This window comes from Leptopilina heterotoma, unplaced genomic scaffold (genome assembly GCF_015476425.1).
Source record: "Leptopilina heterotoma isolate Lh14 unplaced genomic scaffold, ASM1547642v1 Lhet_10, whole genome shotgun sequence".
Lineage (NCBI taxonomy): Eukaryota > Metazoa > Arthropoda > Insecta > Hymenoptera > Figitidae > Leptopilina > Leptopilina heterotoma.
The window spans coordinates 1,289,474-1,312,947 of record NW_025110813.1 but is presented as its reverse complement, the minus strand read 5'-3'; the positions used below and the strand labels follow the sequence as shown (position 1 = coordinate 1,312,947).

The 23,474-nt window shown below is 24.2% G+C and overlaps 2 protein-coding genes across 3 annotated transcripts in view; one reads left to right on the top strand and one right to left on the bottom strand.

The window, feature by feature from the left end:
- LOC122497850 (dnaJ homolog subfamily B member 3) overlaps positions 1-21,392 on the bottom strand; it is a 47,883-nt gene extending 26,491 nt beyond the window's left edge. Inside the window, exon 1 of one of the 2 annotated variants that reach the window (XM_043605204.1) lies at positions 21,216-21,392. The gene's annotated coding sequence lies outside the window, so the exon portion shown is untranslated. Of the gene's footprint in view, positions 1-3,924; positions 4,044-21,215 lie in introns of those variants that run through there. The other variant, XM_043605213.1, reaches the window with a different exon arrangement.
- Positions 21,393-22,078: 686 nt separating this feature from the next.
- LOC122497865 (mitochondrial translation release factor in rescue) lies at positions 22,079-23,044 on the top strand. Its single transcript, XM_043605228.1, has 2 exons — positions 22,079-22,222; positions 22,458-23,044. Exon 2 carries the CDS (start codon positions 22,502-22,504, stop codon positions 22,976-22,978), a length of 477 nt encoding a protein of 158 aa, XP_043461163.1. The 5' UTR covers positions 22,079-22,222; positions 22,458-22,501; the 3' UTR covers positions 22,979-23,044.
- The last annotated feature ends 430 nt before the right edge of the window (positions 23,045-23,474 follow it).

The window sequence follows — 23,474 nt, the reverse complement described above, 5'->3', positions numbered from 1 at the left end:
AGACAAAATATAAATCTTTAATTATTCCGAACATTGATAAAGGAATACGACTTCTATTTACCCACAATAAATTATTCAATTAATTAAAGGCACTTAATAATGAGAAAGTAAAATACTGCATGCAATTTATTTCAAGTCACACCAGAAGTAAAATAAAAATATTAATAGATATTATTTTCAGATTGTATTTAAACCAGTTCTCTCAGTGCTTGTTTTCTTTTATCAGAAACTACACGACTTTAACTTAAATATGACATCATTCGCGAATTTCAAAAAAACGCGGATCTTAATCCGGATTATAAATTACAAGCTTTACTGTTTGTTACTTTATATCCTTTAGAAACATGTGTAGTGTATAAAATTAAATACAATATATAGAACAGAAAGAAAAACTGTCGCATTGCATATTTTTAAAAAATGCTACTAATTGAATTCAATAATTTTCAATGTTGAAATGATTTTTCAGTGCTTATTCTCTATATCATACAATTTTTATCACAAAATATATCTTGAAATTTGTTTCGATCACTCGATCATGCTAATGAGAACATCTCCGTATTAGTAAAGACTAAATTCTCTAAACTGATAACTGCCTTGCATTATATTATGTTCAATAGTTATTCAGTATTAATCGATCATCCTTAAAGTACCAAAATCAGAAAATCGAATACTATTTCAGATAAGATATAATTCAATTAATTCTAGAAAAGCAAACTTTTAGGACAAAGGGCACACTTTTGCATCAAGTCGTACGTGTTCTCAATTTGGAGCGAATAAACCTTCCCTCAAAAGAAGTGATTGACCTCTAATTAAATTTTCCCAAGAAGCTTATAAGTCTACTTGTGAGCTGATCATTTCCACCTGGAGGCAATGGGTCACCCAGATCAGGGATGCGTCTTTCGTCTCTCTGTCTCCATTATATATGATCAATAAAAAATTTCTTTCTGCAAAATATTATACCAACTTTCGATACATAGCTACAAATCAATACAAACATTTTTATCTAATCTGAGAATAATTTCTTAAAATTAAAAATTCCACAATCTTTTGAGAGGAGTGTCCTCTGATTTGCACAACCTTGACCTAAATGACAAATCAAACTAGCACATTTCATATCGCGACCGACAATACTTTTTAAGGAAGACCGTATATTTTTCGCAAGTACACAAATGTCCCTGACCTTTTTAACAAAGTTTCACGAAAGTCAATGTCGATTATTTGGTAAAATATCCATAAACATATGAAGAAGGCATTATCTGAATTCAAATTCACAACTCGTAGCAACTACATCGTTTCAGGATAATAAAAGAAGCAACTAATTTCGGGACAATTCCCACGGTCTAAAATTACGATGATTTACATATCCCATCACAACAATACTCGGAAAAATACCAGACAGAGTTCTCTTTGTCATCCCTCGTAAACCACACAAACGAATATTTCGTTTATAATACGCGTCTCTGAGATGAGCAATAAAAAAAGGGTGAATAATTTTTTCGAGTCGAAACTTTCGACCGATTTCTAAATTGACATCGATCAAATTTTCAGAAATTTTCAAAATAAAACTACGAATTTTTGTATATTTCCATATCTTACACAAAATAATACCATTCGTTTCACATTCTTTTAAAGAACCAATCCAATCACCATAAATCACAGCAAACATGACATCAATAAAAAAAAATTGCATAAATATTTACAGATATTTTTAGCACCTTCAATGCTGCAATCATTCCATTACAATAAACCGATTTTCGTAATTGAAAAACACGAATAGTTAGAAGAGATAATTTCCATTCATTAAAGAAGAAAATTATAACGTTTCATCCACACTGTATTGCAAAATGAGGAAGAACACTACGATTTCACTTTCATTCATCTGGAAAAATGGATTGATCGATAAGAAATAAAGAAAAAGAGAAAAATTGCTCGATATGAACTTGAAGATAGTTTGAAAGACAGAAAGGTAAGCGAGACAGAGACAAGGTGGGCGTCCTCAACGAGAGTCAGTGTGTGACGTCAGGTTTACATATTTGGCCAGCAGAAGGTATCCCAACCAAAGGATTTCATGTTGAATACATTGTGCGAAACTCAATAAAATGCCAATAAAATAAAAAAAAGAAGCAAGAAAAAAAATGGAGTCAAAAAGATGAAAGAAATGTTGCGCGAGGGAATGTTTTGCTCTCGAAGAATAAACCAAAAGTTACTTAACCAAAGCAACATGCTCTCTGGTCAGGTCTTCATCTCTCTCTCTCTCTCTCTCTTTCTTTTTCTTTTTCTTTTTATTTCCCCAAAAAAAGTATGAACAAAAAACCGCTAACTCGAAATTCTTGATTCATCTCTGAAACTTCTGACTCATGAAACGACAGAGACGACACTATTATATCTATATGTATATAATTAAAAGAAAAAACATCTCATTATGCATTCTCATTCTAAAATCCGGGATTTCTTATTACTGAAAATCAATTCTTTTCGGCACACGCAGCACTATTATATACTTCCGCAATGAGTCTATGCGTCAAGGACCCAAATGATTTTTCAAAATCAATTCGTTTCATATAGTCATTAAAGAGTTATTTTCAAATTGAAAAAAAAGATTGCAACACTTTTATATCAATTTTTTATTGCACTTAGTAAAAAAAATTCCCAGAAAAGAATTATAAAGAAACAGTCAAAGATGATTTTTAAACATCGATATTGATTTCAAATTTTATTCGTTTTGAATTTTTCAAACAAATGTTGTAAACTTTTCTTTAAATTGTGGTCTATTCATTGGCCCATAAATTATTCCGAATGAAAATATATATATATGACAATTTATTTATCACGTTATTGAATTAAATGCGTGGGACGATTTAAAATTTATTGCAAAAAAGAAAGCTTATATTTTTCATTTGTTTGCAAATACGATATGTTGTAGTTTTTAATTTATTGTTTCGAGGAAAGTTTTAAAATTAAGATAGTGTAATTACTCCTTAAATTTTTACTAATTGAACTATAACTAATCATTTGTGTTTTCTTTTAGTTTTTTTATAATTGTTTAAAGTTAATCAAAAATTTACTACCAAATATAATTGTAGATAAAATTCGGAATTAGTTTAAATTGTTTTAAAACAGACAATCAAGAAACTATGTTTATATTTTGTTTAATCTCAATTATATTTTGTTAGTTTTCTCAATGAATTTGTTAGTTCAAACAAGTTTTCTATTTATCAAATTTCTAAATGAATTTTTCACGTCCTCCTGTGTTGGAACAAGATAACAACTAAATTAATACTGACATTTAAATTATTGTTAGTTTTTAGAAGTACAAATAATAAAAGAAAATCGTTATCATTTTTAAAGTTATCGGTGCTCTTTGGATTTTCAATTTTTAAATTCTGAGAGAGATAAGACACACGCGACATGAAAATGTATTTAAAAAAATGAATTAGTAGAAGTAATAATGGTTCATTAAACCTTCCGTCAAATCGATAATGCAATTTGTCACACGAATTCTCGAATTTAAAAAAAAAACAAATAAGCAAACAAATAAATAGAAATAAGAATAAAAATTGAGATTAAAGAAGATTGTTACAAACCAATATTAATAAACAGATAAAAAGTAAACAATAATAATAATAATAATAAAAATAGCAATGCAATAAAAAATAAATACATGATATGCCAACAAAAATGTGGAACAAAGTACAGTTTTTTTAAAAAATATTTTCAGCAAATAAAAACAGCAAAAAAAAGTCGCGTTAGGTAAAAGTCAAGGAAAGATAATTTCTGAAAACCTTTCACCATAAATCAATATCTCATGAGCGTCTGTTATAGCTCATGAAAAGTCATAAAAACAACAATATAAAACTTGATTCACTATTCCTGCGACCAACAAACATGTATACGAAAAAAAGAGCACATTCTGACACCACTCACCCAATGGTATTACTCTTTACTCTAAAATTAATACACAAACAGGTGTTTTTTGCAACGAAGAAAACATTTAACTTTCAGTGAAAAATAACCAATAAAAATAATAGTAAACAAAATAAAACAAGACCTAAACACTTCACATTTGAAAAGAAGAAAAAAAAACCCGCGATTCCTCAATTATACCCTTGCACTTTAAAATTATACACCACTATTATAAAATATTCGCCATTTTATACTTGGTTATATAAAAGAAAAACGAAAAAAATTCTCAATTCCAATGAATTTTTAAAACTTCATTTTATTTTCTTAATCAGTGCATGATTTCAAGTTTTACAACTTGAAAACGGGCTGACGACAAGTAGATTCGCGACAGTAAACTGACCACAATAATTCTATCGATCTCGACGATCGAAGATCGACTTGGAGGTCGACCTTCGGTCAATTTGAAAGCTTCCGCCCAATAGCATTGCTCGTTATGGCAAAAGCAGGTGAGTACGTGAGGAGATCGCACCTATTCCGCTTTCCAAAACAAGAAAGCTACATCATCACTACTTAAAAAAAAAATAAAAAATTGAAGAAGAAGAAGAAGCAAAAGATAATCTCGAGTCAAATGAAGATTTTTATCATTTACAAGAGAAAAAAGAAGCAAGAAATATAATATCAAAAGAAAAATAAATAAGCAGTTCTTAATAAATCTCCAATAAAGCTAAATCCTGTTTTGATTTTAAAAAAGTTTCTTCTTTGTCTTTCAAATGACTACCATTCTTTATAACCCTTTTCATGTCTCAGCGAGAGAGATATATAATGTATCCGACCTACAGCAATATCAATTATATGAAGTCGGGAAAATTTAAAAACAATAAAAATATAATTGCCATGATTCATAGCTATTAAAGCTGTAAGAAACTCTAGCATTATTTTGAAACCATTCTTAGCTAAAAATATATTCAAAGAATTTCAGACATGCACCTACATTTTCGTATTTTCAAGTTCTGCATGTCGAGCATTTCTGTGTTCAAAATAACAAAACAAGATTGAATTTTATTATCAAACTTCTTTTATGAAAGGAAACGAAAAACAAAAGACATCTATTTGCTCGACATGCATCACTATGATTTCCAAAGAGATAGCATCTCAATAAATAAGAAGTTTCTAGATATAAAGTTAATATTTGTTTCCCAGAATCAAAAAACTGGAACATCTTCTGAACTATGTTAACGACAATACCAAAATTACGACCACGACCAAATGAAAAACATTCAAAAACTCAAATATTTTCCTTCTTTCTCCCATTTTGTATGCGGAGTTTATATAAACAATCTGTCAGAACTAAAATATCCTTATGATTTAGATTATTAATAATTTTCAATTTATAATAGAAATATAATTCTTAAGAGTTTGTTTATCCAACAATAAATCAAGTCTCTTTCACATGACTAACGTTCTATTAACACAACAATTATTAATTTATTGGGCAAAAATAAAGCAGATGATTTAAAAATACAGAAACATTCGTCAAGATTCTTGTATTATAATCAGAATCGCATTTCAAAAATTTGAATAACTCTTCGAATTCCAAAAGCTCGAATGTTTCTTCTTTCGAAGTGTCAAAAGATAATTTGTTCATTGAATTAAAAATTAATTAAATTAAATTATGTAAAAGTTCATTTGTTAAAATTATCAGAAGTTTGGACATCTATTTGTTCGAAATCAGGGATGCCACAGGTCAGAGAAATAAGAGAATTCAGGGATTTTTATTAAAAGTACTGGAAAAAATTAAATGTTTAGAATTTATAAGAAAATTCGCAAGGTTTGTGTCTTTTTGTTTGCCTCGTAAACTATAAAATTACTATGAATTTTATTAGTTTTTCAATTTTCAATTTCAGGAATTTTAATAAAATAAGAATTCAATTATTTCCAAAATTAATAACATTCTTCGTGGAAATTCAATTATTTTCAAAAAATCTAAAAAAAATTGTCGTCAACATTTCAATTATCTTTTTAAATAGCAAAATTCTTCACCGAAATTCAATTATTCTTAGGAATTTTAATAAAATTCATTGCAAAATTCAATTATTTTTATAACTAACAATATTCATCACAAAAATTCAATTATTTTCAAAATTAATAAAATTTTTTGGAGAAATTCAATTATTTTCAAAATTAATAAAATTTTTTGAAGAAATTCAATTATTTTCATAATTAATAAAATTTTTTGAAGAAATTCAATTATTTTCAAAATTAATAAAATTTTTTGAAGAAATTCAATTATTTTCAAAATTAATAAATTTTTTTGAAGAAATTCAATTATTTTGAAAAAATCTAAAAAAAGTCGTCAACATTTCAATTATTTTTATAAATAAAAAGCAAAATTCTTCGACAAAATTCAATTATTTTCAGGTATTTTAGTAAAACTCATTGCAAAATTCAATTATTTTCAAAATTTTTTCTTAATTCAATGATTTTCAATATTTTACTATTTTAATAAAATTTCTCACAAGAATTCAATTATTAAAAAAGAATTTCGATAAAATTCTACACGAACATTTAATTATTTAAAATAGTATTTGTAGAAAATTTTTCGAAAAAATCAAATGTTTTAAAATTTGGCATTAAATTCTTCGCAGTAATTGAATTATTTTCAAAAATTTTAATAAAATTCATTGCAAAATTTCAATTATTTTCAAAAATTTTTCCTAATTCAATAATTTGTATATCAATTATTTTAAAAAAATTACCCAAAAGAATTTCAATTATTTAAAAACATTTTTGACAAAATTCTCCACGAATATTCAATTATTTTCTAAAATAATGAAAATTTCATCGGAATTCAATTATTAAAAGTAGAATTTGCATAAATTTTTCCTAAAAAAATCAATTGTTTTCAACTTTTTTTTATAAAATTCTTCGAAATAATATATTCAATTATTTTCAAAATAATAAAACTCATTGCAGAATTTCAATTACGTTTTATATAATTTTAAATTATTAAATTATTAAATTTAAATTTTTTAATTTTTCGAATTCCTCGAAAAATGTAATTATTCTTAAAAATTTTATTAAAATTTGTTAAAAGAATTCAAAATAATTTTAATAAAATTCTTCGCAAAAATGCAATTATGTTTAAAAATTTACAAAAATTCTTGTAAAAATTTCAATTATCTTTATAAATAATAAAATGTTTCTCCAAAATTCAATTATTTTCAAAACTATTAATAAAATTCTAGGCAGAATTTCAATTATTTTTAATACAATTTTCATCAAATTTCTCGAAAAATGCAATTATTCGTGAAAATTTTATTAAAATTTGTCAAGAGAATTCAATTATTTAAAAATTTGTTGATAAAATTCTTTATGAAAATTCAATCGGTTAATAAAATATTTATTTTTATATTAATTAAATAATTGAATTCTAATAAATATTGATTTAAAAATTAATTTCAGTTAAAGTTTTAGATAATAATAAATTTAATTTTGGAGATGTTACTATAATAATTCTAATTTTTATAGGAATAATTAAATTTGGTAATGGTTTCAAATTAAAATCTTTGAAAATCTGAATTTTATAATATAAAATTTTAATTCTTGCCGAAAAATAATGATTAAATATTTATTTAAAAAAGATGTTATTGATGATTTCGAATAATTTTACAATTAAAGAAATTCGTAAATAAATGTAACAGAACATTTTTTTGAGTATCTAATTATTTTTAGAGTGAATCAGAATATTCTTTAGTGTCAATATTTTAAATGTTTATTTATTCTAATTGAATAAGTTTATTTAAATTGAGCATCCAAAGCAGAAGCTGAACTGTTTGTTCATTCAAATAGTAATTAAAAATTTTCAAATTTAGAGACCAAAATCAAAAGAATGAATCAGAATATTTCAAACAGAACACATCTCACATTTTAAAAACCATTGTTTTCTCAGAAGGGATTAAATAATTAACAATTTCGGTAATTAGCATTTCTATAATAATCAGGTGTTTGTTACTAAAAGAATGAGTAATAGCAACGACCATAAAGTTCGAAAGTTAATTAACAACTCTATACACTCTGACTAACAATGGTGCTACGATAAAATCTAGATAAACAAAAGAAGTTCAAATTCTATAAAAACTAATTTGAATTATATCAGTCGTGCGTATATATGGGATTAATGTCAAGAAATAAGGAGCAGAAAAAAGGAAAGAAAGAGCATATAAAAAAGAAAAAAAAATTGGAGAATGAGTGTGCGTGGGCTATTACACAACTGTTTGAAACTCATAGGAATTAATGATTGTTGTTAATGCACAGAATAAAAAGGAATTTTAATATACACACTGAGATTATTTCGGATTATGAGATCGACCATATACACTCAGGACAACGCTGATTCATTTCGAGCTAGTAACATATACATATATATGGAAGAATACAGAGAGGGCAATAAATTCATTTCATCAGCAGCTCAGGGTTAAATGCCCTTTGCACTACATTATAATGTATATAAATGTAAAAAGTTCCTGTGTGTGCAATAAAATGAATCGTAAAAAGTGTAAAATGCACATTAAAAAAATGATTACTGAAACAAGCACACTCGTCTGGAAAATGTATAGTGAAAGCCCAGACATTGGGTCTACAGATGATGTATCTATAATAAGAGAAAAAGAAAAGAGTAAGAGAAAAAAGAGAAACCTAAGAAAATCTTTTTAGCTTTATCATTCTTATATTGCAGGTGAAAAGGATTTTCGTAAGTTTTCCCTGAGAATAGCAAAAGTTACTCAATTGTTACGCAAGAATTTTTTCTAACAAATGTTTAGTTTCTACTTAAAAACATAATATTCAAAAATATTGTAGTTTATCTTCGCTATCAAGTTTGTTCGGCATTAGTATGAGGATGTTGCAAATACTTATTGCAAATTACAGATAACATCGTTCGGTTGCTGATGAAATACTTTTAAAAATCTATTGTTGGTTTGAAAGAATATAACATGTGTGCTTAATTTTCTTTAATTATTTAAAAATTCTTTGAGCAACCAAAGACACTAAAGTCTTATTTCGTCGTTGTAAAAGTAAATATAAAAATCGTAAGCATCACTGGAGAGAATTTAAGTATGCTTTTGATTTTTGTCAATTGGAATAATTAAATTATGGAAAAAATAAAGGGAGTAACTTTTACTATCTATAAACGAAAACCCAAACTGTCAGAAACATCTGCGTATTTCTCAGGGTTAAAAAACGGAATTATTCCAGGTTTTTAAAACGCTTTCAACTAAAATTCTTCTTTAGGTCAATTTTTTAAAAAGTTCTTTGTGAATTTTCAAATTCTTTTGTTTACAATTTAATTTTTACGAAATTTCGATTATTCTCACATTCTCCAATTCAATATATTAGAAATTAAAAAAAATCCCATTAAACTTATTCGGAAAAATTAATTTTATAGAATTCTTAATTGAAAGTATGAAAAATTCAAATATTCAATGATTTTAATTTGAAATTCATTTTTAAATCAATATTTATTAGAAAATTCTACGAGAATTCAATTATTTAATTATAAAAATAAATACCTATTTTATTAACCAATATTGAATGTTTTTTAAAATTGAATTTTTATAAAGAATTTTATCAACAAATTTTAATAAAATTTTTACGAATAATTGCATATTTTTCGAGAAATTGGATGAAAATTGTATTAAAAATAATTGAAATTCTGCCAAGAATTTTATTAAAAGTTTTGAAAATAATTGAATTTCAGAGAAAAATTTTATAATTTATAAAGATAATTAAAATTTTGATAAGAATTTTTGTAAATTTTTAAACATAATTGAATTTCTGCGAAGAATTTTATTAATTTTGGAAATAATTGAATTCTTGTGATGAATATTGTTATTTATGGAAATAATTGAATTTTGCAATAAATTTTATTAAAATTCCTGAAAATTGAAAAACTAATAAAATAATACTTAAATTCTAATAAATAAATTGTAGTAAAGGTTATTAATATAATTAAATTTCTTTGATAAATTTTAATAAAATTTTTAAGAATAATAGTTTTTTTCGAGGAATTTCATTAAAATTGTATTAAAAATAATTGAAATTCATCACTGAGTTTTATTATTTATAAAAATAATTGAATCCCTGTAAAAAATGTTATTATTTATGAAAATAATATATGAAAATACTTTGTAAATAATTGAATTCCTGTGAAATATTCATTCTTTATGAAAATAATTAAACGTTTGCGTAGAATTTTATTAAATTTTTTTTTAACTAATTGAATTTTTTTAGGAATTTTTATTAAAGTTGTAGATATTAAAAATCATTGAATTAAGGAAAATTTTTGAAAATAATTAAAATTTTGTCAAGAATTTTATTAAAATTTTTGAAAATAACTGAATTTCTGCAATCATTTTCAATTGCTTCAAAATTCAATTTGTTTTAATGTTTTTAACTAAAATTCTTCTATAAATCCATTATTTTTAATAAAAAAAAATAAAAAAATAAAAAAAAATAAAATAAATAAAAAAAAAATTTAAAAAAAATAAAATAAAATAAAATAAAATAAAATAATAAAATTTCACACCCAAATGCTAACTCCCCAAGGAAAAAATAACTCGCGCGGGTGTTGAATGAAGGGAGTTAGAAATTAACTCTCTTTTGGAGTTGATTTTTAACTCGAAAAATTTCACTTCCAACTCCCGAGTCCGTTAACTCCCTAAATTTTTTACAGTGTAAAATTTTCTCCAAAAATAGTAAAAATCGACAGAAATGTGCATTCTGAACATTTAAATGAACGAAATTAAATTATTTCTTCTTTAGGATCCTAATATGATTAGTATAATTATTATTTCAATTATAATTATATTGCGTCATCTATTTAAAAAGAAAACTCTAATAAATGTTTCATTTACGTATTTGCTTTCTATTGCCGTCAGTAATTAGTAAAATTTACTTTTCGAAAATTTGAAAAGTTGCAAAGCAGAAATTCACAGAAGTTCCAGACAGTATTAATAAGCCTTTTTTTATTTCTACGTCCATTACCCAAATTAAAGACATTTATAATTAAAAAAGAAATATTAATAAATAATATTCCTGTAGCTAAAATATTTCCCCATGATGAATTATTTTTTTCGAAAGTTGAGATAAAAAAGAAAACGCAATAAACATGTCATTTATTCAGTCACAGTAGTGGAAAAAAGAGAAGACAATTCCATGTCCAATGTTATATGGAAAAAAAGACAAAAGAGAAAATTTTCCCAAGTGATTATTTTTAGGACGCACTGATGAACAGTCATGAATAAATTGTGACGATGCAAGCGATAATGCCATTATTATTTTCCACGTTAACAACCTTTGAACTACTATACAACACACGATTATATTAATTTATGTCGCACACTATTTTTACGCGTAATGATTTCTTAATTATTTTTATATACATGTGTACAAGTATAAATATTTTATATACATATAAACAATTATTTTAATATATACACATAGAATAAAATAATTATTCTTCATATAATAATAAAAATAAAATATCGTCTCAATTTCTGACAAGAATAGAAAATATACCTATGAGGATAATTTTACAAGACAATTTTAAAATAAACGAGAAATATACTGTATATTATAAATAATTGTAAAAGAAATTTAATAACCTAGAAGAGTACAGAGTGAGGAGTTGTGATAGAATAAAGTTTAGAAAAGCTTCACCCTATAAATTGAGATAATTGATTCAATTAACTGCGACTTTAAACCAACAAATGAAATCAAAATGAACTACACATTTTATCACACTCTAGATTTTAGATTTCATTTTCTCAATGAGAAAAATAATTACAAATATTATACTTCTTCAATCAAAACATTTATAATAATAGTAATTTTATCGTTATACAGTTATAGAGAAACTATATATACAAGAGTCAAATAAACTGATTGAAAAAATTCACCGTTAACTCCACTTTAATTAATTAACCATCATCCACTTAAATATGATTCAATTTTTCCATTTAAATTAATTAGCTGAAGTTAATTAATAATTATCTTTAGTTGACATACACTAAACTATAATAATTTCAGTTGACGTTTACTAATATTATTCTCATTTTATTACTATTATTATATTATTATTGTTATTATTATTGTTATTATTATTATTTTTATTATTAATATTATTATTATTATTATAAAGAATTTTCCTTTGCAATTTCCATTTTTTTTCTTGCAGTATACTAATTAACATTATATTGCAAGAAAAAACAAATTGAAACTGCAAAGAAAAAAAATTTTGTTAAAAGTATATTTAATTGAGGCAAACTTTTTTTGTTAGAATAAACAAACTTTTGTTCAGTCCAATAAAACTTTTGCCAATTAATTCAATTAATTTATAAACTGAAACTTTATTAGGTAAGAGAATATGACTAAATTTTAATGATTAATAAATTAGAAATTAAAATCAAAATTTTTATTACGAAAACGAAAAAATAAATAAATTTTATTAATAAATAATATTTAAATGAAATATTTTATAATAAAATTTTAATAATAAATAAATTTAAAAATCGTATAGCATAAACAACAAACAAAATATTTTATATAAATTTCTATATTACTTATTTTTGAAATTTAATTTATTTTTCAACAAAAAAAAATCTGAAAGAAAATATTTTTCTTAATATATGAAAATATTTAATATCAAATTTTAAATAAAAATATCAAACATTGAATAAAATTACTAAACATTGAATAAAAATATTAAACATTTAAACATAAAATTATAAAGTACACGCATGAATCAATTCTGCTGATACACTGAAACTGAAACACAATTTATTTCATTCTCTTGACTAGCAAAAATAAAATATTTTTATAAGTAATAAAAATATAAAAATATTTTTATAATCGTTACTCAAGTCAATTAATTTTTATTTTCTTCAACAAAAAAAGAGATTATCGCAGTTTAAATGTAGTTTAGTAAATAAAAACTACATTTTTTCCAATAAATATATTAGGGCATATCTCTGGAACCTTTAACTTTCATGTCCCTCGCATATATTTCGATAATTTCAATAACTTTTTACTTTATTTTTGTTGGAAATATTAAAGCTTGATAAGATGAATCAGTTCCAAAAGGTTTTACATTAATTTATTAAATATATTAATAATTATTCCAATCTGAGTGCCCGATTTTTTACAATATCTACTTGTCCCTAACCATACTCTCGGATGGGTTAAACGATAAAACTTTGTAATGAATAAGAGTTACTAATTCTAAGACGCATCTTTTTAAAGTTAATTAAACAGTGAACACTTTTCCGTATGAAAATTAAAAATTTGTTAATTTTGAAAAAAGTTATAAGCTTTCAAACGTTGTCCCTCACTTTTAACCTTTTTGATCGTAATCGAGATATTTATCATTTTTCATTAATAAGACAAATGGCACATCAAAATGACTTACGGGAAATAAAAGTTCAAATTATTAGAATTATTTTGAGACATAGTAAATTGATGTGCCTCGTGTCTTCAAAAAACTGTTGTAATTTAAATAACAGAAAACACGCGCGTACAAAATTTGAAAACGACCGTAATTCGAGTGATACTCCACGAAAATCAAATAAAAGTATTTTAAAAGTACTTGTAAATATTTTCGCATGTGCCATTTAACATCCCGTGAATGTGCTTCAAGAAAAAATACTTTATTGCAAAGATAATGTAAAAATATTTGTCAATTACGGTCGACCGTAATCAACCAAAAGTTTTTAGAAAAGAAATTGTTAAGTATGAAGTTGTCGATTCTCACTTTTTTATAGAAACTGTTAATAAATAAAACTGAAGGTTAAGTTTCAATGTTTATATTTTGATTTTTTAGACAGAATAAATGATCGAAAAAAATAGGATATATAAGAAAAAAGAAAAATAGAAAAAAATGAATAGAAATTGGAAAGTTTATGAGTGTTAAATTTAAATAAAATGTATCTGGAAATTGCAAGGTAAACTTTATACATTATAATTTCATATTTTTACAATTCAGTTTAATTAAAATCTATTTTTAAAATAAAAACCATTTTAATTTTTTAGTAATTCAAACAAAAAATAAAAGAAAAGTAATGTTAATGACTAGTAATAATATAATAAATACAAAAGTAATATATTATATAATAATATAATTATTATATTATAAATTATAACCCCTCAGTTAATTACTTTCAACTGTTTTCGATTCTAAAAAACAAACACCTGTTAAATATTTTTTTGTTGCACGTTAAAAATAATTCGCAATTTTAAATAGTTTATAACTTTTTGAAGACGAATCATTTTATCTGTCCACTTGGATATTTTGAAAGCTTATTTCTTAAAGTTTATGTAGACAGAGTTTCAATACTGTGCTCAATAAAAAATTAACAAATTTTTTCTCATTGAAAAGTTAAAGGTTCTAGAGATATGCCCATTAATTAACAATTTAATTTGATTAAGAAACAGCAAAAAAAATTTGATAACAATCAAGTAACTGATATTTTTGAACGAAATAATGGGACTTACAGTGTAATTAATTACAGCTTAATTAATACATATTCTTTTGATTCACCGTTTAATTAATGCGATTATAAAGTCACTTTAATATTAAGCCCTCAATTATTTCAATTTAATATTCAATTAGTTATTGCTAAAATTTAATTATTGTCTGACTTATATTTCGTACATTTTTTCCAAGCATTAAAAATAAAATCGAAATAATGAAAAAGAAAAAAATAGGAAAATAATAATAATAAAAGCAATGTAAATAAAACGAAAATATTCAGGCAATAATAATTTCAATCTGGTTAATCCAACGTTTCGAACAACACAGAATTTTTTTCTGTGAATTTTTTTAATTTATTTGATTCAAATAACCGATTAATTGACTATTATCAATTAAATATTTACTTGAATTAAAAAAATGTTATTTAAATAAATTAAATAGTATTTGCTTCAAATACTGAAATAATTGTTTCAAATATCATTTAATTGATTCAAATAAAAATTATTTGATTCAAGTAAATATTTATTTCTAAATCTAAATCTAAATAAATAAATAAAATAAAAACCGCTGCCAAGTTGTATTTTTTTTATAATTTTGGTGCTCATTTCATGAACACTTTACTTCCTCATGGAGATAAAAATAATAGAAATATATGAATAACTTTTTATAAATATGGTAAAAGTGATTGAATTTTGAGTCAATCAATGTATTTTTAAATACCCTACAAGATAGTTACAATATTTTAATAGTTAAATAAAAATTTTCAAACAAAAAAGTTGAGAAAATGTCATTTTTCCCAATTTTTGGTTTTTAAAATACCAATAATTTCGAAATTTATTATCGAATTAGGTTCAAAAATAGGTCAATCGAAGCGTTTTTTAATGCTCTACAAGTTGATAACGATAATTTTAAAGTTAATTCTACGTTTCTCAACAAAATTTTCAAAAAAGTCTTATTTTCCAAAATTTTTGATTTTTAAAAGTTTAATAACTCCGGTTAATGTAGACGAAAAATGTTCAATTAGGGCTCAAAAGATGCGTCTAAAAAAACTCTACAAAATTATGAAAAAACATTTATAGGTGTCCTAACATTTTTTTAAAGTTATGGGCAAAAAACGTTTTTTTGGAAAATTAAAAATAAAAAAAAAATTTAGTTAAACTTTATTCATATATCAGAAAGTACTCTCGCTTTATGTCCGCAGGTGAGATCTACAATTTAAAAAAAATCCAGCCCAAAGCTCTTTATGATTTCGAGATATTTATGAAAATGTGATGTTTACACACACACACACACACACATACGGAATGACATTTTATAAAAATGTCATTTTTGAACTCCTGAGGTCAAATAACATAAAGATATGTCAAAAAATCGAACTCGAAAAATTTTGGTATTACAATACTTCCTCTATGAGGAAGTAATAATAGACAATTAATCCGTTATTTGAATCAAATAAATTTTTGTTCATTGTAAAAGTTTAACTATAATTATTAATAAAAGCAACAAAGGTTCTAAAAATAATAAAAACAATAAATAATAAAAATAAAAGTAATAAGTAATAGAAATAATAAAAAAAAAATAAAGAACAATAAAATAATAATAATCCTGACTCGGAGTGATCGATTTTTTTCATCATCTTAAGGGAGCGTTCACAAATTACATAACGCTAATTTTTGAAATATTTGACCCCCCCTCCCCCCATGTAATACACTGTCACATACATTAGTGCCATTTTTCTGCTGTATACATAACAAATAGCTAGACCCCCCCCCCTCCCCTTTATAATGTTACGTAATTTTTGAACGCTCCCTAAAGAACAATAAAATTCGTAAATTGAAACAAATAACAAGAAAAAAGTGCGAGAAATGTGCACTATCTATACAACATCGAATCATCAATTAAAAATGTATTACACCAATGTAACACTTCCGTTGAAAGAGGAAACGATCTGATTAATGTCTAGATTAATGGCTTTTTACTTTAGTCGCGATTAAGCCATTTCACATTATATATTTATACGTGTTTATATGATAATCTTATCACATCAAGACGACAAATTGTGCTTTTAGAAATGACCTTGCGGTGAAAAATCAAACATATATTAACTTTCAGGATGTTCTTTACGCACTTTTTTTTCTTTTCTCATCTCATATCCTTTTTTTTCATTTATTCTTGCATTTTATTTTTTTAATTCAAGAAAGATAAAGCAATAAGTGTGTAAAATGTGTGTATGTCCGTGTGTGGGGCTCAAGATCAAGTAACTATTTATAGCTTAGCACATGGTGTGTGCAAACTCTACATACAACAAGAGAAAGAAAATTAAAGAATAGAATCCCATTACACGACCATCTGATCAGTTGAAGGACACTGGCAAGCGCAAAATGGATACAATTTGTTAGTGTACAAACGGCAAATCCTCTAGTCAGGAATATATTGTTACTAATTTTTTTATTCCCTAAAATAATTATACACCTAAAAAATTAATAAAAGAGAAAATCGGAAATAATTGGAAGAAACGAATTTTTTTCACTGCTTTGATAATATTTATTGCAACTTTAGTTAAGTTCACAAGTTTATTATTATCAACATTTCTTAGAAGGAAAAAAAATTCCTCTCAGAAAATTATACTATAAAAATTTTTCAAAGCAAATTTTTAATACAGGTTTGCCACAAAATTCAATTTTGTTTATCGCTGACTTTTCCCTACTTTCCAGACAAACTTTTGACACTTTTTCCCTGGCCCTAAAGAATATTCTGATTAACTCTAAAAATTATTAGAAACTCAAAGAAATTTTCTATTACATTTATTTACAAATTGCTTTTAATTGTAAAATTATTCGAAAACATCAATAACTTTATTTTTAAATAAATATTTAATCATTATTATTTTTCCGTAGGAATTAAAATTCTTCAAAACAATTCAAACCTTTTTGAAATTCATCAACTTATAAAAATATTATTATAAAGCATGAAGGCATCGATCACGCCGAGTCTTCGACTCTGAATGATTGATTTTTTCATGTTTTACAATAATTTAAATTTCCATAAAATTTTTCAAAAAAATTCAATTATTTTCATAAATAATAATATTCTTCAAAAGGATTTCAATTATTTTAAAAAATGTAATAATATTCGTTGTAAGAATTCCATTATTTTCATAAATAATAAATTTTTTTACAGGATTTCAATTATTTTTAATAAAATTTTAAATAAATTCCTTGAAAAATGTAATTACTTTTAAAAAGTTTTGGAAAATTTTTTTCAAAAATTCAATTATATTTCACAAATAATGAAGTTCTTCGCTGAAATTCAAATATTTTCAAAATCTACTACTATAATAAAATTTTTCAAAAGAATTCAATTATTTAAAAAAAATGTAATACAATTAGTTGAAAAAATTTAATTATTTTTATAAATAAAAAATCAATTATTCGGACATTCTGTAATTAAATATATTATAAAAAAATGAAAATTTACAATAATTTAAAAAAAAACTCAAATAAACTTTTTTAAAACCTTAAAATTTTAACTAACATTCATTTTTTAAATCAATTTTTAATAAAAAATTTTACTAGAAACCCCGTTGAAGTCCACAACGTTTATCAACGAAAAAAATTGTTTACTTAGTAAATTAATAAAATATATCGCAACAATATTGACACAAAAATATTTAGAAAAAATAGATTGATGTTTATGTTCTGATAATAATTGTTATACAATTAAATATTAAATTAAAAATAATATTCGAATAGAGGAAACAAATTTTTTTCGTTGATCAACGTTGTGGACTTCAACTTCGTACTAGAATTCAATTTAATTACTTAAATACAAAAATAAATAATTTATTGAAAAATTGAATGTTTCTTAAAATTGAATTAAAACAAATTAAACAAATTTTAATAAAATTTATAATGAATAATTACATTTTTCGAGGAATTTGATTACAATAATTGTATTAAAAATAATTGTAATTCTGCGATGAGTTTAATTGTTTATGGAAATAATATTGAATTCCTAAAAAGAATTTTATTATTTATAATAAATAATTCATTAATAAATAATTGACTTCCTGTAAACAAATTTAATATTTATGAAAATATTTGAATTATTGCGAAGAAATTTATAAAAAAAATTCGTAAATAATTAAATTCCTTTGAAATTTTTAATATTCATGAAATTTTTTTTTAAATAATTGAATTTTTTTGGAAAATTGTATTAAAATATTAGATTTTGAAAATCATTGAATTGAAGAAATTTTTTGAAAATGATTGGATTTTGGAGAAAAATTCTATTATTTATAAAGATAATTTAAATTTTGAGGAGAATATTTCTAAATTTTTGAACATAATTGAATTTTTGCGAAAAATTTTATTACTTTTGAAAACAATTAAAACCTTTTATGGTTCATCTATTTATGAAAATTTGTAAACGCAACTCTTTTAAAATTCAATTAATTTTGAAATATTTAAGTAAAATTATTCATTAAATAATTTATAAGTAATAATTTTATGATGAAATATAAAAATATAAAAATATTTTTTCTTCCAAAATAATTAACTCTTTGAGGATCAGTGTTGCTTTTAGGCAACATGAACATTTTTTTATTAACTCGGGCATAAATTTCTTAATTTTCAAAACTGAATATTGAAACAATAATTTTCACATAGTCTGGAAAATTTCGTATCACAAACACTGGTCTTTAAGTAAAAAACTTCAATAACTTTCCCTGAAAAGTTTGCTTAAAAATGAAAAATCGCGATTTTTTAAGAAAAAATTTGGTCCTCAAAGGGTTAATATCGTAAACGTTGTGTAAATAATTATCTTTTGTAATTATTTTCCTTCGGTTTTTAAAAGAAAATTTATGTAAAATTTTACAGTTTAAAATTTTATCCCATATTATAAATAACACACACCTTTATAAAATTATGAAACTTTCTTAAACAGGAAATCTGTGAGCTAACAGGCCAGAAGGAATTAAAAACGCGCAAATATTGATAATTTAATTTTGCAAATGCGTATTTTCCTTGTTTCGTTATTCAAATTTTTTTTCTTTCTTTTTTATTTTGAAAAAAAAGAAAAAATTTCAATAATCAACGAGTTAGAAAAAAAAGAATTTAATTTTGAGTATTATATTTTAAGTGCGGCATAATAAATAGAATATTTATCAATACTCGTTTCCTATATACACACAGTGCAACAAACTTTCACTTGATTGACATTGTTTTAGTTAAAGCAAATGCACTGCAGCTGGTTCTAAACTATTCAGGCAATTTAGTCATTCTGGTCTTTTATACAATCAATGACTGTACGCGCAATATTAAATTCAAGACTCAATAATAAATTCAAGACCAATCGGTTAATTAACAAACTGTCAATAACTCGCGCAAAAATATTAAATTGAAAATATCAATAAATGTCATTGAAAAAAATTTATAGCTTGTTTACTTTTTTTTAATTTTATTTTAATTCATTTATTTTAAAATTAAGAATTCAATTTTTCAAAATTTAATTTAATTCATTGACATTTTTTACTGCTTTGAAGAAAAAAAACCCGGTTTTGTCAAAGAAGAAATTTTCGAAAACAAACGAAGGAACAAAAAAAAAACATTTAAATATAGTAGAAACAGATAACAAATAATTGTAAACAAATATTTTTCATCAGACTTTTCCAAAATGTTAACCAATATATTAAAGTCACTGTTAAAATATTATTAACTGTTATAATTTCAAAATCATGAATGTTGTATTTCTCAACTTTGGCAGAGAGTCTTAATTAAAGGTGAAAATAATTTCTGTATAAATCATCGCCAAGTGTCTTTAGCTACTAAAACTGTTAGTCAACTATATAAGAACGCGAAAAACGGGGAACTATGAAAATCAATTGTCATCAATGATTCACTATTAATGGTGCAAAAATTTATATATCTACAACGACAAACGACATTATATTTTACAGTTAATGCTATCAACCTCGGGATTTTCTTTTTCGCAATAATGATAATAATAATAACAATTGTGCAAGGGAATTTTTCTCATTTATTGTCTTTTTCGCGTATTTCATCAAAAAATTCCTCTTGTCAGACAATTATATACTAGAACAATCAAGAATTATATAAAAAGCGGAGAAGAAAAATTGCACATACCTGAAATTCTTTAATTCTTTAAAATATTAATTTTTCGCTTACTCGTACAATTATTTAAACGAATTCGTTATTTAAAATTAAAGTTTTGTTTGTAGAAAAAAATTAAGGTTACGTTTGACACTTGTTTAGGATTTCGTTAAATTTTTCAAAATATTCCCCAGTACTATACAAATTAAATATTTTTGTTTATTCGTCAGCTGTATGACCATCGAAAAAGTCGTCTTTCGACAATTTCAATAAATAAGCAGGTAAAAACAGACAGGTATACATAAAGATAATTGAAATAATCTAAACCCGTTTATATATACGAGAACAATGCCAGCGATATGGATTTTATCATTGCAAAATGACGTGTATATAACTCTTTTTTTCATGTGCAATGATAGAAAGTCTATAAAGATATATATACAAATCAGAAAAACGACAATTCAAATTTTATTGAAAACGCACAATGACGCTCAATTTTGGGTTTTCATTTTGACCTGGCACGAAGGAGAAACCTCTCGAAAACCCTTGTGAAATGTCGTTTTCAGGAAAGTGGGAAATTATACACACAGCGCATGAATATTGACTTGTCTCTCTATAGACTTTTTTTTTTAAAAATGCTCATTGAAATCATGTAAATATGTGGATATTTGACTCACCAAATAAAAGTGGCTCCTGTTTATAATTGAATTAACACGCACTCACTGATAAATTCGACACTGGAAAACGAACAAATTTTGTTCGAACAGGGAGGAAACAAGAGGTGAACACGGACAATCGGCTGTTCTTGCTGCACGACAAAAGGGGAGAAACGCGACTGCCAGCCCTCCTGTTGTCTGAAGTCAGCTGCAAACAAACAACAAAAATCGATAAATACAAAATGGCCGCCGTTTCGATTTTTCTAGAAAGGCGGCAATTTACGAATTTTTAATACAAAAATATTAAAAATTTGAAAGAATTAAATAAAGAATTTTATGAATTAAATTTAACAATTGTTTATTAATTTATTTAACACTTTTTTATTCCTTGAAAATAAATAATCTTTTAAATACGAACATGATACGAACATATTTAACCTCAAAATTTTCTCATTTATACTCTTTTGCGAAGATAAAACTGTTTTTAAGGAATAAACTAGAGAAATATAAATTAAAACACTTACTAAACAATTTTTGCAAGTAATTAATAATATTAAGCAGTAAATTTATCTTTATTTGAGTCTTTTTTCACAGCAAAAGAAGAAAATAAGTGCAAAATATGGAACCTACTGGAATTTTGCTATAGTGTTTGTTGGACAAAGATGAAGAATGAATCCCATTGGTCGAATTTGTCAGATTAGGTTAGAAATTCGGCACCAAGGGAATTTTGTAAATAGTGCAAATTTTTGTCTTTTGTTGTGAAAAATGTTCCATTATTAAAAAACTTTGTTATTTTTCTCAAACTGTTACAACTATACATGATTAAAGAGAATTTTTATTTGCTGTATTAATTTTACTAAACGAAAGAAAAAATGAGTAGTGAAGTTTTAAGACTGTATAAAAATTTACTCCGATACAGACAAAACTTGAAATATACCGATAAAGATTATTTTACATCTCGAATTAAACAGATTTTTCGGCAAAATCAAAGTCTGGGTAATAGCAAGTTAGTCGACTTTCAAATTCAGGTAAATAATTAAAATTCCTTTCCTAAAAAGTTTTAGTAAAAATAATTCTAACCTCAAATAACAAGTGATTTTAGTTTTACTCTCTTGAACATTTTGTTAACATTAAAATCGTTAAAATTGAGGAAATTAATCTTTAAATTCAGAATATTAATTCGATTTCTTAATTTACCTCTCAGTATTATAAATTCCAATTATTTATCTATTCTAAAAATATTTTCTTTTGCGATTCTTTCAGAAAGGACAAGCTTTTTTGAGAAACAAAAAAGTAGTGTAAGAAAAATGCTTCTAAAATTACTGAATCTAGGACAGATTATACCACGTAATTTAATATTATCGAGGGAATTTTTAGTACAAGAAAAAAATGTGAATTCGATGCAATTTCGTTTCAAGTCTTTTAAAAAATTATTGGACTATTCGAAAGTACCAGTGCTTGATGAAAAAGATCTCGAAGAACAATTTGTTCTGGGAAGTGGTCCAGGAGGACAATGTATAAACAGAACGGCGAGTTGTGTTGTATTAAAACACAAACCAACTGGTATTGTCGTTAAAAATCAAGAAACAAGAAGTTTACTTCAAAATCAAAAATTAGCTCGTGAAATTATGATACAAAGATTGGATAAATTTTTCAACAAAGAAGAATCTATTGAAAATCAAACAAATGTTTTAATGAAGGATGTGATATTGTCACGAAAGAGAAAACAAAAGAAATGGGCAGAATTGAAGAAGAATTTCAAAGAACGCGAAGGATTGACTTAGAGTGAAAATTAAATTTTTAATATGTATATAAATAATAATAATAAAATAAAAATTATGAAACTCGAATTTCAAGTTTACAATTTTTAAATACATAATTAAACCAATTTCAAAGTTGATTTAAAAATTTTATGAACAATTTTTCAATTGTTAAGAATTTTATCTGGAAATAAAATTTAGTAAAACTAAAATAATTTAAATAATAAACGATTTAAATTAAAATAAGTTCAATATTTTCTAATTAATGAAAAAATGCGCCAAACCAGAAAAAGGACACTAAACATTAAAAACAATAATATTTATGGAAAATTCGTATTCTTTTTAATAATAATATCTCTTTCAAACTCATGAGACTTACAGCTTCTTTTGTTTCAAATAAGATAGTCAGGTGATTCCTTACATGGATTTAAAATAGAATATTACATACAAATACATTATGTGTACTAAAACGAAAAAAATAATATATTTATCGTAAAGCTGAATGCAGTCTTGCGTATCT